This window comes from Rana temporaria, chromosome 2 (genome assembly GCF_905171775.1).
Source record: "Rana temporaria chromosome 2, aRanTem1.1, whole genome shotgun sequence".
NCBI classification, from domain to species: domain Eukaryota; kingdom Metazoa; phylum Chordata; class Amphibia; order Anura; family Ranidae; genus Rana; species Rana temporaria.
Window position 1 is genome coordinate 157,619,388 of NC_053490.1, and position 16,081 is coordinate 157,635,468.

At 41.9% G+C, this 16,081-nt stretch overlaps 1 protein-coding gene across 4 annotated transcripts in view; it reads right to left on the minus strand.

The window, feature by feature from the left end:
* DIAPH3 (diaphanous related formin 3) overlaps window positions 1–16,081 on the minus strand; it is an 844,467-nt gene that overhangs the window by 545,661 nt on the left and 282,725 nt on the right. For all 4 annotated transcript variants that reach the window (XM_040341346.1, XM_040341345.1, XM_040341344.1 and 1 more), the window contains 2 exons: window positions 6,594–6,730; window positions 5,876–5,981 (listed from right to left, as the gene is read on the minus strand). In XM_040341346.1, the coding sequence (XP_040197280.1) occupies window positions 5,876–5,981; window positions 6,594–6,730 (243 nt within the window). The remainder of the gene's footprint in view (window positions 1–5,875; window positions 5,982–6,593; window positions 6,731–16,081) is intronic.

The window sequence follows — 16,081 nt, forward strand, 5'->3', positions numbered from 1 at the left end:
TTCAGCTTTCTAGCAGAAGCCTGAAGGTTTTCTTCCAATATTGACTGGTGTTTGGAACTGTTCATAATTCCCTCTACCTTGACTAAGGCCCCTGTTCCAGCTGAAGAAAAACAGCCCTAAAGCATACTGCTGCCACCACCATGCTTCCCAAATGGTATAGTGTTCTTTTGGTTATGCACAGTACTGTTTGTGTGCCAAACATATCTTTTGAAATACTGGCCAAAAAGTTCAACTTTGGTTTCATCTGACCACAACACATTTTCCCACATGCTTTTCGGAGACTTCAGATGTGTTTTTGCAAAATGTAGCCAGGCTTGGATGTTTTTCTTCGTAAGAAAAGGATTCTGTCTTGCCACACTATCCCATAGCCCAACACGTGAAAAATACAGGAGACTGTTGTCACATGTACCACACAGCCAGATATTCCTGCAGCTCCTTTAATGTTGCTGTAGGCCTCTTGGTAGCCTCTGGAGGGACGTCCAGTCCTCGGTAATGTCACTGCTTGTGACATATTGTTTTCACTTGATGATGACTGTCTTTACTGTGTTCCATGGTATATCTAATGCCTTGGAAATTCTTTTGTACCCCTTCTTCTGACTGATACTTTTTACCAATGAGATCACTCTGATGCTTTGGAAGCTCTCTGTGGATCATGGCTTTTTCTGTAGGATGCAACTAAGAACATGTCGGGAAAGACCTATTAGAACAGCTGAACTATATTTTGGCTTAATAAGAGGCAGTTTAAATGATTGCAGGTGTGTATCGACTCCTATTTAACCACTTAACGACCGTCGCATGTAAATATACGTCGGCAGAACTGCAACTGTAATTTTCACAATAAACAATGCAATTTAAATGCATGTTTTGCTGTGAAAATGACAATGGTCCCAAAAATGTGTCAAAATTGTCCGAAGTGTTCGCCATAACGTCGCAGTCACGAAAAAAAAAACGCTGATCGCTGCCATTAGTAGTAAAAAAAAAGAAATTAATAAAAATGCAATAAAACTATCCCCTATTTTGGAAACGCTATAAATTTTGCGCAAACCAACCGATAAATGCTTATTGAGATTTTTTTTAACCAAAAATAGGTAGAAGAATACGTATCGGCCTAAACTGAGGGAAAAAAATTGTTATATATATTTTTGGGGGATATTTATTATAGAAAAAAAGTAAAAAATATAGCATTTTTTTCAAAACTGTCGCTCTATTTTTGTTTATAGCGCAAAAAATAAAAACCGCAGAGGTGATCAAATACCACCAAAAGAAAGCTATTTTTGTGGGAAAAAAAGGACGTCAATTTTGTTTGGGAGCCACGTCTGTTAAAGTGACGCAGTTCCGAATCGCAAAACCTGGCCTGGGCCTTTAGCTGCCTAAAGGTCCGGGGCTTAAGTGGTTAACATGAGTTTGAATGCGATTGCTTAATTCTGAATACAGCTACACCCCCAGTTACAAAAGGGTGTGCACACTTATTAATATATTATTATTATACACGATTTATATAGCGCCAACAGTTTACGCAGCGCTTTACAATGTATAGGGGGGACCAACACAATTACAGTACAGTTCAATACATAAGGTACAGGAGGGCCCTGCTGCTAGAGCTTACATTCTTCTAGATAGTAAGCTCTAACGAGCAGGGCCCTCTGATCCCTCCTGTATTGAATTGTATTGTGACTGTACTGTCTTCCCTGATGTAAAGCGTTGCGCAAACTGTTGGCGTTATATAAATCCTGTATAATAATAATAATAAAGGGAGGGGGTGGTGATACAAAAGGTAATAGCTGCAGAGAATGATTTGTTGGGGGTGGCTCGGGTTGTTAGGTGGGTGTGGCATAGGCTTCCCTGAATAAATGAGTTATGCAACCACATTATATATATATATATATATATATATATATATATATATATATATATATATATATATATATATATATAATTTTTATTTTTTATTTTTTATTCCCCCCCTAAAAGATTTCAGTTTGTTTTTCAATTGTGTTGTACAGTTTATAGGTCACATTAAAGGTGGAAAAAGTTCTGAAATGATTTACTGTATCTGTCTCATTTTTTTACATCACAGAAACCTGATATTTCAACAGGGGTATGTAGAAATTTTTCATAGCCACTGCACGTAGCTACCGCTAGCCTCTGCTAGTAGTACCTGATGCGCCAGATCCCCAAACAGTAGATGCCTGATTAAATTGGCCACAGAACTTAAAAATCTTCTAAAAACTAATTCTACTGAAATTTATGTTGGATTTATTTACCATTAAACAGAGAATTACACTGATTAGTCAGAGGCCTTGGGGATGCTGAATGGATTTGTTTAGTGTTGCATGCGATCCATACTTTTTCTTTTTTTTTTTTTTTTAAAGAGGAAATATTTACTAAGGGATTACAGAGTGCAGTGTTCAACTTAAAGTCTGTCACATTTTATTTAATACAATCCAGGACAAAATACTGTAAATCTTAAGTCCTATAGTAGGAAAAACACTTAAACAAGATGGTTTCTCATATTGCATTGTATCACATCTCACATACTTGCGTAGGTGTTTGCACTTTTATAGTAAAAGTAAAATTGCTTAGGAACACACACAGTGAGATAACCCATGCGGACCGATAAACAAATTGCATTACTTGGAACCTAATAACAGCTTCAACAATACCATTGAGGTTTCTAGTATGGATGCCTCTGTGTGAAGCTGATGAAAATGGATCACAGGCAAAACAGTAGGCATAGATAATTGGATTTCACTGTACTTGGGATGAATTCAAATATGCATCCATGTTTGAAAACAAGTATTGTTATGCAGGCTGTAAAACGTGCAAGTTAAAAGAAAATGTTATTTTTTGCTTTAGTGAAAGAGGATATCGAACAAATAATAGCAAACAAAAACAAACAGCAGACAGTCATTGCTGGGCATAACTAAAAGCAATGTTTTAATTATAGCTAACTTTTTTTTTTTATTGCTCTGTTCCTTGAAATCCTACTTTTTTGTCCCCTGTATATGCGGGTACTGTAAATACAGACTGTGCTTGCCAATTCTGTCCCTCAATGCTCCATTCTTAAAAGCTGTACTATTAGTTCTCACAATGAAAAGCAATCTATGTATGGGAAAGGCGGACATTTCATTTATCCATCTGTCCTCAAGTACAAGCGGAAGTGGTGTGACGGTCATCATTTGCACTTTTTAATAAAGGAGCTGCTTATATTTACCCCAGCACCACTGGAAAAGCACAGTTGCAAGGGGGATACAGGGGCAGAAAAATTGAGATTTCAAGGAACAGAGCTGCCACTAACACATAGGCACGGTCATACCAGTGCGGTTTAAAGGCGTGCAATCAAGCTGCTGCTTTCATTGCTTTTTCTTCACTGCATTGCACAATACTGCATGTATCAAATATGTGTCCCCTCCACAGTAAAATAGAGAACCTGCTCTCAATCTTTTGTTAGTGGAAATTCCGACAGCAAAAGTCCGATGGAGCATACACACGGTCGGAATTTCTGACCAAAAGCTCATCAGACTTTTCTTGTTGGAATTTCCGATCGGGTGTACAAGGCATAACACCCAGCATAGGCATACTTAGAATTACAACCCAAAACATATTCTTCCACTCGTCCAGAGTATGGCGATGCCAGGTGTTAGACTGTTTCACTGTTCGGAGTGAAGCGTACTGGACATTGGATCATGCGTACCGCACAAATCAACCAATTGTTTTAAAACCAAAATACTGTACTGGTCGCCTCTGCATGAGTAATTAGGGAATATTGCTTAATGTAGTGTCACTGTGAACCGGTAAAAGAAAATGTGTGCCGATCAGGCAACAAGGGAAGTGTGGCCTGGCGGGAGCACAGGCTAAGACTGCAATTCATTCCAATACCAGTGGGTTTGCATTGATGAGCAGCTTCATGGGATTCATCCTTTGCTCATTAGTATAGTGTCACCTATAGCACTCCCAGTTCCTGGAAGCCAAGCAAGGCTAGCCCACTAGTATGTGGCTACTCCACAAACACCATGTTCACTGGCAAGGATGTACAGGAGGCTGAAGATGGGAACAACAAAAGAGATCCTGTGGTTCCAGGCTTGCAACTGTCTACAGGGGATGTCTGGGACTGTTTGCTGGTAGTCAGTCAGACGTGCAGATGGGTCAGTTCAGGTGGCAGACAGGGACATGGTCAGCAAACAGGCTCAGGCTTGGTCTAGGCAGCAGGCAGAAATGTTGTCAATAAACAGACCAGTGTTAGTTCAGTCAGCAACAACACTGCACTGGTGTGGTGGCAATCAGAAACGCTGTTTTCTGGCTTACACTGGCCTGGTGAAACTGGGGACTAGTGTGGCAGCAGCAATCAGGAACACTGCTGCTGATTTACGCTAGTCTGGTGACACAGAGACTAGTGTGACGACAATCAGGTGGTGTCGTGGTGACACTGCGACTGGTGTGGCGGTGACAAAACACTGTTTCTGGTATACATTGGCCTGGTGACATTGAGACTGGTGTGGCAGTGACCGAGAAAACTTTTGCTGGCTGCACTGCACTGGTCTGGTGTGGTCGCAATCAGGAATAGTGATTGTTGATATACTGGTCTGGCGACACTGACTGGTGAGGTAGTAATTGGAGATAATAACCGGCTGCAATATTTTGGTTCGTTTACACATGAGGTTGGGGGGTGGCAAAGCCTTGTAAATGAGCTGTGATTTTACTGCCCCTCAACCGACACCACCTTTTTGCTGCATAGGCACCTGCCGGGGTGTACACATGCCATGGCTGTGGTGCCTTGCTTTATTATACCCCCTGTATGCTCACCGATCTCAACCCATTAAAGTGAAAGGAGGTGCTTGTGTGAGGTTCCAGGGGAAAAAGCTGGTGGTGAGGAGGTGATACAAGGCCTCCCCACTGTCGGTCGAATGCTCTCTATAGAGCAATCCACACACATATCACCCCTCATAGAGCATCACACATGTCAACAAGTCCTTATGGTGACACTATGACTGGTATGGCAGTGATCAGGGTCACCGACTGGTGTGGCAGTGATCAGGGGCACTATGATTGGGCCGTAGTGATTAGGGACACTGACTGGCAAGCACTGGTCTGGTGACATTGTACTACTGAGGCAGTGATCCGAGATAATGGCTGGTGGCACTGGAATACAGTGAGCAGCCAGATCAGAAATGTATCTAGGATAAACTCATACATTTAGCAGAATATACAAAACTTTTTTTTTTTTTTTCAAAATTTCCTGAACTGAATCAAAAATCTAACATTTAGACTGGTGACGGCTATCAAGGTCTATTGACATGCAGTAGGAGTCTTTCTATGTTCCAGTGTCATGGCAACTGTTCTAGCAACAAAAACTAAATGTAAAAAAAAAAAAGTCTTGCGACATGAATGTGAAAAACTCAATAACATATGATATAAAACATAACAGACCGAATGCTAACATTTCAGTATTATTGTATATGCAAAGAATTGATAAGTCGTGTATTACAATGCCTACATTTAGCATGTTACTATAATTGCTGTTTCAATAAAGGGTGAATAAACCCTTAGGATTTTCATACAAAATCTGAATGCTGAAGAGCACTGTTATTCACCCCAGATCAAAATCAAGATATATTACTGAATTTGGTATACCTTTTAATTTAAGTCTAAAAGGGTACCTAGTGGTTACTGGAAACTCACGTAAAGTGCCTTAATTTGATATAAGAAGCCAAGGTTGTTATGCCAAAAGAGTCATTTTTCATAATTAAAAAAAAATCAGCTACATTAACTTAAGATGAGAAAGAAGCAAATAGTAAAGCATTAAGTGATGTTTTTAAATTTGTGTGACATTAATATTTCAGAGGGTGAAACATAAAAACATTATAGAAATACAAACCTGGAGCTGAAGAAAATTATATTGCAGTCCTCCAACAATTGGGCTAAATCTAACAATGTCCCTTTCTTCTGCAGCTGTGGTTATAGCATCCAGGACTTTTTCCAAACTAGAAGGCAACAAGATACATCATAGCAAAAGATAAAAATGTCATTGTAACAAACAGCCAACACAAAAATTCAAAATCAATTTATAACACTAAAAAAGTATAAACTTAGCAGATTGCTGCAAGGACATAGCAAAGTTTATGATGACAGTATTGTTTGTTATCGTCTTGTTTCAGTATTCTTCATAAATTCACCAAATCTAATTAAATCACTTCAAGCAGATGGCTTGGAACAAAGAACATAAGAAATCCCAATTCACTCTTGCACAGAAGTGAGGGTAAAAAATATTTATTGCATGTTAACAGTGTACTTCTGTCCTGTAAGAGATACACTACCGAACAAGGCATAATTAATTCACTTTTCAAAGGTAACATCTTACCATGCAATTGTTGTATATCTCCCAGATGAGGTAAAGCAATTACATTGTAATTGTTATTGATGAGAACACATTGACTTGTAACTATTAAAAAAAAAAATTAATAATAAAAAAAATCCTTGAAAATTATTGCTTCAGTAAAATATCTTGAAACCAAACCAACTCTGTGTCTCATCATGGATAACCATTCTACTAGAAAACAGAACAAGAAATTATTGTGAATAACATAAGTACTTACATGTTTTCTTCACCAACAATACAAATGGCAGATAATAACTTGACTACGTCAGTCATCATGTTAGGCCTCTTGGGATCCATGGCTTTGGCTAATAAAGAAAGGCTCCTTTCTTCACTCATGATCCTTTCTAAGCCATACTGTAATAAACATGTAAAAAAGGTATGTAATTAGCAATTTATATACTTACAAATAAAAAGAGAAGATGTAACTTTCCTGTAAATTTCATATCTTGGAGTACAATACAGGACACAAGTATTTGAAGTCCAAATTCCTTGTATCTTAATCATTACAGAACACAGGCAATGTATTTATAGACACTGGGACATCACTAAACAAGTAATGAGAAGGGTCACCAACAACTAGGCAAAAAGAACTATGCCAAAAGCCTCACAAGGGTCAATAAGACCCAACTTTAGAATGCTGCAGCAAGAACCTTGCCGCAGAAAGCCACATCTGCAGAAAATGACTGGACATTCACCTGTAAGAACTTCAAAGCGGGAGTTCACCCGAAAAAAAATTTTTAACATTAGATTGGGCCTAATTACGGGAAGCAGAATCAGGTGTTTTGTTTAAAATCAATGCAGTACTTACCATTTTAGAGATAGATGTTCTCCGTCGCTTCCGGGTATGGTCTTCGGGACTGGGCGTTCCTATTTGATTGACAGCCTTCCGACGGTCGCATACAGCGCGTCATGAGTTGCCGAACGTCGGTGCGGCTCTATACGGCGCCTGCGCACCGACGTTCGGCTACTTTCGGAAACTGGTGACGCGATGTATGCGACGGTCGGAAGGCTGTCAATGAAATAGGAACGCCCAGTCCCGCAGCCCATACCCGGAAGCCACGGAGAACATCGATCTCTAAAACGGTAAGTACTGCATTGATTTTAAACAAAACACCCAATTCTGCTTCCCGTAATTAGGCCCAATCTAATGTTAAAAATTGATTTTTTGGGTGAACCTCCACTTTAAGAAGACATGAACAGAGGACCAGGTGGAAGCCTAACACGGCTGAGCTACAGAGGCCTAGTGCTGAAATGCCCAGGAAACTCCCACCAATCTGGTGGAATGGGTGTGTAAAAGTGCAGAAGTTTGGTCTTTGAGAGTGTAAGCTCTAGTGATTAGATATTTTCTTGGACTTGGGAAGTAGGGTGTCCCTTGCAAGGTTCTGAGGAGAGGACACATAAGGAGTCTGTCTCTCTGTGATATCGTGACAAATTCCACTATACGTTCAACTAAAAACACTCAAACAAAATATGTATAAAAATTGCTGCAAAATCAACATACAATAAATTAAAATCCCCAGAGTGCAGCCGTATTAATACCCCTCAAAAATTAGTACTAAACAAGCCATCTCAAACTCTTTATAAATTAGAGTGTTTCACACAAGTTAACATCAGTGGGAAAGTGGTCAAATAATCTTCACAATATGCAGGAAAATCCCCCCAAAAAATTAAATAACAATGTCTCTCAATCCAAAAAGCAATACACTTGTATGTTAGACCAAGTCTTCAAAAATTAAACTTGACAAATATATAGCTCTTCGTTAAATGTGACATCTACCCCAAAAAGTGTTAATAGCAATTTTCTTCTCGTAAACAATGGTGTAGTGTGTCTATAAAAATGCTTCCCTCCACCGGCATCCAGCTTCCCTCCACTGACCACCGACCCAATTGCGTGTATGGGACTAGCAAGCAAAGCGGATGACTCTCACGTGCAGTGTGGACGGCTGTGTGTCTGGTGCTGGGAAAAAGCCTCTGCATTCTGGGAGAAGCAGTTAAGTCTGCCCAGTGTTGAAATTGCTGTTTACTTTTGTAAGAGCAACCTTGTTTTTAGTAAATGTGTGAGTTCTAACAATATTACACTACGTCAAATTCTTCTTCAAGGCCGCTTTCTCACAGGGAGGACTCCACCAGGAGTCAGTTTTCTTAGCGGGGAATCTGTCAGCTGACCCCCCTTGAGCAGGTGGATAGCTGGTCAATGTTTGCTCTGTTTATACAGACACATCCCACCCTCTTTTTTGGGCGATGTAAACGACATCGCCGATGGACAGGCGATGTAAACGGATCGAATGTCCATTTACGCTCAATTGTCATCCGATTCCGTCTGCTAGATGGAATGGAAACTAATCCCCATCCATCTGTTTTAGTGGATCAGGTCAGATTTGATGTAGGCAGGAGTAAACGGACACATTTCACCTGTTGATCAATGGAGTTGAATGGAGGGTCTGATCGGGTCAGCCTGAAAAACAGACAGGCGGATCTGATCGGATAGCTAGTGTGAGAGAGATAGGCAATTATGAATTGGTAAATGCATGTTCAAATGCAGATTGAGGGAAGCACTTTTGTGGACACACCATTGTTTTTGGGAAGAAAATTGATATGAACACTTTTAGGGTGGATGTCATATTTAATAATGAGCTACCGTGTTTTTCGCTCCATAAGACACACTTTTCTCTCCTAAAAATATGGGGGGAAATGTCCGTGCATCTTATGGAGCGAAAACTGACCAGGCACACCCCCCCCCCCCACACTACCGGCAGACAGCCCCAGCCCCCGTGAGCACCAGGTGATCTACCAGCTGGGTCTGCCACTCAGGCAGAAGACAGAGCAGCCGCTCGGGCTGCTCTGTTTTGTCTGAGTGACAGGTGGATGTGATGAGGTCAGACTGCATTTTATGGGAGTACTGCGCAAGCTGCATTTAATGGGAGGACTGCTCAGGCTACATTTAATGGGAGGACTGCTCAGGCTACATTTAATGGGAGGACTGGTAAGGTTGCATTTTTAGGGGAGAACTGGTAAGGTTGCATTTTTAGGGGAGAACTGGTAAGGTTGCATTTTATGGGAGGACTGGTGAGGCTGCATGTCATGGGACTAGTGAGGCTGAATTTTATGGGACTGGTGAGGCTGCATATCATGGGACTGGTGAGGCTGCATATCATGGGACTGGTAAGGCTGCATATCATGGGACTGGTAAGGCTGCATATCATGGGACTGGTAAGGCTGCATATCATGGGACTGGTAAGGCTGCATATCATGGGACTGGTAAGGCTGCATATCATGGGACTGGTAAGGCTGCATATCATGGGACTGGTAAGGCTGCATATCATGGGACTGGTAAGGCTGCATATCATGGGACTGGTAAGGCTGCATATCATGGGACTGGTAAGGCTGCATATCATGGGACTGGTAAGGCTGCATATCATGGGACTGGTAAGGCTGCACATCATGGGACTGGTAAGGCTGCACATCATGGGACTGGTAAGGCTGCACATCATGGGACTGGTAAGGCTGCACATCATGGGACTGGTAAGGCTGCATATCATGGGACTGGTAAGGCTGCATATCATGGGCACTGGTAATGCTGCATATCATGGGCACTGGTAATGCTGCATTTTATGGGCACTGGTAAGGCTGCATTTCATGGGCACTGGTAAATGTTTTAGTACACCATTTGGTTCAGAATATATTGTTTCTTGTTTTCCTCCTCTAAAACCTTGGTGCGTCTTATGGTCAGGTGCATCTTATGGAGTGAAAAATATATAATTGTACGTTTTTTATTTTGAGTACTTGGTCTAATACTAAGTGGATTGCTGTGTGGATTAAGAGAGGTTATTTAGATTGTTTTCATATTGTAAAGATGATTTGGTCACTTTTTTTACTGATGTACACTTATGTGGAAAGCTATATATTATGAGGAGTTTTATATGGCCCTTTTGGTACACAATCGGTCTCTCTGATTGAAGCTGTTGTTTTGAGGTGGACGAAGTCCAGACAATAAAGAGTGATTTTCATTTAATGCTATGGAGCAGGGCATAATGGCAGTAAGACCCTGTCCTCTTTGAGGTGGAAGACGGATATGATCTTGAAAGAAAGGATGGTCTTGGACAAAAAGGTATGGAAGAACGGCTCCTTACAGAAGACAGTAGATGTCTGACAGACTTGATAGCAACCAAAAAGGCTACATTGCAGGAGACGACATCTAAGGGAATATCTCAGATGGGTCCAAGTGGTGGTTTATCCCAAGGAAACACAGGGTGGCACAATGGGGGCTTAACCACTTGCCGACCGCGCACCGTCGAAATACGTCCACAAGGTGGCTCTGCTGGGCCAGAGCACGTAATATGACGTCCTCTCTCCCAGCCGCCACTAGGGGCGCGCGCGCGCCCCCCGCTCGCCCCCGACTCCCGTGCGTGTGCCTGGCGGGCGCGATCGCCGCCGGGCACACGCGATCGCTCGGTACAGAGCGGGGACCGGGAGCTGTGTGTGTAAACACACAGCTCCCGGTCCTGTCAGCAGGGGAAATGCTGATCTTCGGTTCATACAATGTATGAACCGAGGATCAGTGTTTCCCCTAGTGAGGCCACCCCCCCCCCACAGTAAGAACACACCCAGGCATACTTAACCCCTTCCCCGCCCCCTAGTGTTAACCCCTTCACTGCCAGTGGCATTTTTATAGCAATCCAATGCATTTTTATAGCACTGATCGCTATAAAAATGCCAATGGTCCCAAAAATGTGTCAAAAGTGTCCGAAGTGTCCGCCATAATGTCGCAGTACCGAAAAAAAAAATCGCTGATCGCCGCCATTACTAGTAAAAAAAATATAATAAAAATGACATAAAACTACCCCCTATTTTGTAAACGCTATAACTTTTGCGCAAACCAATCAACAAACGCTTATTGCGATTTTTTTTACGAAAAATATGTAGAAGAAAACATATCGACCTAAATTGAGGAAAAAAAATGTTTTTTTTATATATTTTTGGGGGATATTTATTATAGCAAAATGTAAAAAATATTCATTTTTTTCAAAATTGTCGCTCTATTTTTGTTTATAGCGCAAAAACTAAAAACCGCAGAGGTGATCAAATACCACCAAAAGAAAGCTCTATTTGTGGGAAAAAAAGGACGCCAATTTTGTTTGGGAGCCACGTCGCACGACCGCGCAATTGTCTGTTAAAGCGACAGAGTCCCGAATCGCAAAAAGTACTCTGGTCTTTGGGCAGCAATATGGTCCGGGGGGTAAGTGGTTAATGTGAGATACATCTTGAAGAAAAGTCTTTACAAGGGAGAGCAAATCCAGGAATGGTCTTTTTAAGAGAATGGTCAAGGCCAAGACTTTTTGGGTGCTTCAAGGCAAAGGAAATCGTTTCACTTTTCATAATAAATAGTAGAATTTTCCCATTGTTTCTGCCTAAGACTAGTAATGGTTTACCAAATTTCAGAATTGGTAAAGTAGGAGTTTTCTACAGGAGGCTGGAGTCTGAGGCAATGCCTGTGTCCTAAGAGACAAAATGGTTTTTAATTTCTTCAACAGAGGTACATTAATGGTCTAGTCGGTACATAGGGAAGCTGGAATCTGTAACATAAAAAAACAATGGGGGGGGGAGTGGGCTTTAAGGTCAAGTTCTCTTCAGTATTCTCTTCAGTGAGATGTTTAAGACTGAGACAGCAGGATAAACAAAATAGATAGACTGCTTCTTTGTGAACTCTCTTTCCACTGGAGATTTTTGTAGCTCTCATTGGACCCAAAGGGGCATGGCAAGACCAAGAATCAAGTTAAACAATTTCAAGGCCCTTGCAGTTGGCAATAAAGAGCCGTTCCACATTAGTAAGCATGTGGCCTGAAGCTCCTTCAATATAGCAGCATTTTGATGGAGAAAAATCTTTTGCAGCTTCCTTCAATATTGTATTTATGTCCTCACCATTGCCTTCTGCCTGCCGGGATGTGTCTCAGATAGAAAAATTGGAGTAGAAGAGGAGTGGCATTTTTTTACCCTGGACAAAGATGCCATTATATGTCCGAGGAACTCTGACACAGATGCAGAAAATTCAGAAAATGTCAAATAGGCCCACTTGTGTTCCTGAAATAGAGCTACAATTGAATGCAGAGATATGTGTTTTAGAGAAAGTTTCTGCTCTGATGCATTATCAGGCTGAGATTGAGAGTTGTGTGGGCCTTCAGCAGTGTTCAGCAATGTTCGCCAGCAGTTTTGCAATGGCTGCCTTTGGCCTGGTCTCTGTTAAAGCTACATGTGAGGGAATTCAGCTTTGGGGTACCCAACTGTACCCCAAGGTGAAATCAATTTAAATATTGTCACTGTTTTTAACAGGTAATGGTCAGAAACACACAGGTGGCCTTGTCTCACCTGTCCATGGCACTCTACTATATATAAATCCAGCCTTCACTCATCAAAGTGTGCATACCACAAAAGTTCTTCAAGGATTGGATCACTGCCCTGACCCTGTATAGCACCCTATGACTGACTACAACACATTGCACGAAGCGAAAAGGTAAGCACCCATGCAGGATCCACTGCCCTAATGAACATTTCAGGCTGTCCCTACAGAAAGCTTTCTGTGTACGGCTCTGAAGGTTTATTAAGGTTGTTAAAGTTTAACCTCATATGTTAAAAGTGGTGCATTTTCTCACCCAATATGTTCCCATCAGCTTAAAAAACATGTGGAGCATTACAGCTATCAAAAGTCTACTTTAACTCAAGTTTTGAACTTCATGCTGTATTATGCACCCAGATTCTCTAAACAGGATGGGCCAGATTCACGTATCTGGTTGTATCTTTGTGCGGGCGTAGCGTATCCTATTTACGCTACGCCTCCGCAACTTGGACAGGCAAGTGCAGTATTCACAAAGCACTTGCTCCGTAAGTTGCGGTGGCGTAGCGTAAATTGGCCGGCGTAAGCCTGCCTAATTCAAAATAGGCTGGTAGGGGGCGTGTTGTATGTAAATGAATCGTGACCCCACGTAAATGACGCGCCTAACGAACGGCGCATGCACGCGCATGCTCAGTATCACGTCGAATTTACTCCATAAGATACGCCAGGCCCAATGCCTGTGACGTGAACGTAACCTACGCACAGCCCCATTACGTAAACCACATAAAAAGATACGCTTGCCGACGTCAATACTTTGCATTGGCTGCGCCTCATATAGCAGGGGTAACTTTACGCCGGACGTAAGCCTAACGTAAACGGCTTAGCGTGCGCAAGTACGTTCGTGAATCGGCGTATCTACCTAATTTACATATTCAACGCGTAAATCTATGGAAGCGCCCCTTGCAGCCAGCGTAAATATGCACCCAAGATACGACGGCGTAGGAGACTTACGCCGCTCGTATCTTGGCTAAATCTATGCGTAACTGATTCTAAGAATCAGGCGCATAGATACGACGGCTCACATTCGGAGATACGACGGGGTACGTGGAGATACGCCGACGTAAGTCCTTTGTGAATCTGGACCGATGAATTCAAAATAAGTATCATCTGCACTTACCTGGCACTTTTATGACATCTTCCCAAATTTCAAAACTGACCCAAATGAATTAATTACAATATGCCAACATGAAAAAGATCTTACTACAAGTAGGATTTTTAAATACTTGGTAGCATAAAAATAAAGTCGTATTAAACTCAAAAAGCAAACCTTTATTATCTTGCAACTTACAGATTCTTAGATGTGTGGCTGCATTAGTTTTCCTTTTGTTTTGGTTTATTTCACCTAGTGATACTGCTAGTAAGTCTATTACTTTTCAACAGATGAAGCTGTCTGCAGATGTAGCAGGTAGAGGGTTGAAACAAACCATTTTACACTGACAAGCGTGACACCGGTCAGTTTTATGTATATAAAAGCTTTATCCTAAAAGGAGAAAAAACTGTTGCTGCAACTGTCTAAAAAGTTTTAGCTGGAGGTTGGCTTCAATTTGTTAGTGTATCTAAAACTGCTAGTGTGTCTACTACTACCCTCCCCCAAAGCGGACAATGTTGCTGTCCGAATGTGTATCTGTTGCTCCTTCATCTAGAGCAGGGTTAGGCAACCTTGGGCTCTCCAGCTGTTGTGGAACTACATTTCCCATGATGCAGTTACAATTACTCTCAGAGGCATGGTGGGACTTGTAGTTCTGCAACAGCTGGAGGGCCCCAGGTTGCCTACCTCCGATCTAGAGTGTATGAACTCTAATACAGGAGGGTATGTTCCTGGCAAGATCACCTAGTTGAAAACAGAATGGAAAAAAGCTTAGAAAAATATAATTAAGGCCCCTTAAAAATGGCCGGGTAGCTGCAGCTGCTGGATTCCTATAGCAAGAATAGGCAGATTCTTGTTGCTGTAATGACCAGGTTATGTGATCAGCAGTGGCTTCTCAGCCTATTTAAGCTCAAGGTGGTGTACAGCGCCCACTGCTTTTCGCATGTAGCCACACACAGGGCAGATAGCTGTGGTTATGGTGAACTCTGTGGAAGAGGGCACGTCCCTTGAAATGCCTACCAACCTATATTTGTGTGGTCAGATGAAACCGCTCCACATGGATTAGAGATTTAATACACCAGTTTTATCTTGTGTGAGCAAGTATGTTTTTGACCTGTGGCTTTAAAAAAATAAGTGGTGTTAGTAATGCACTGGTTTGTGCCCTTCTGTATGTTTTTTACATTTCCAAGCCTGGACGCAGCTGAATGCAATTTCTGCCACATGCATCCATTGGCCGCAGCTACCTGGCCATGTGAAAATGACCTTATGCAGCCACATCTGATAATTGGCAAGCTGCAATACAATAGATTTTTTGTTGGAGTATTAATACTGCATTAACCACTTGCCGTCGCCGCACCGTCGAAATACGTCCACAAGGTGGCTCTCCTAGGCGAGAGCACGTAATATGACGTCCTGCCTATTAGCCGCCACTAGGGGCGCACGCGCGCCCCCCGCTCGCCCCCGACTCCCGTGCGTGTGCCCGGCGGGCGCGATCGCCGCCGGGCACACGCGATCGCTCGGTACAGAGCGGGGAACGGGAGCTGTGTGTGTAAACACACAGCTCTCGTTCCTGTCAGCAGGGGAAATGCTGATTTTCTGTTCATACAATGTATGAACAGAAGATCAGTGTTTCCCCTAGTGAGGCCACCCCCCCCCCCCCACAGTAAGAACACACCCAGGCATACTTAACCCCTTCCCCGCCCCCTAGTGTTAACCCCTTCACTGCCAGTGGCATTTTTATAGTAATCTAATGCATTTTTATAGCACTGATCGCTATAAAAATGCCAATGGTCCCAAAAATGTGTCAAAAATGTCCGAAGTGTCCGCCATAATGTCGCAATACCGAAAAAAAAATCGCTGATCGCCGCCATTACTAGTAAAAAAAAATATTAATAAAAATGCCATAAAAATACCCCCTATTTTGTAAACGCTATAACTTTTGCGCAAACCAATCAATAAACGCTTATTGCGATTTTTTTTTACGAAAAATATGTAGAAGAATACGTATCGGCCTAAACTGAGGAAAAAAAATGTTTTTTTTATATATTTTTGGGGGATATTTATTACAGCAAAAAGTAAAAAATATTCATTTTTTTCAAAATTGTCGTTCTATTTTTGTTTATAGCGCAAAAAATAAAAAACGCAGAGGTGATCAAATACCACCAAAAGAAAGCTCTATTTGTGGGAAAAAAAGGACGCCAATTTTGTTTGGGAGCCACGTCGCACGACC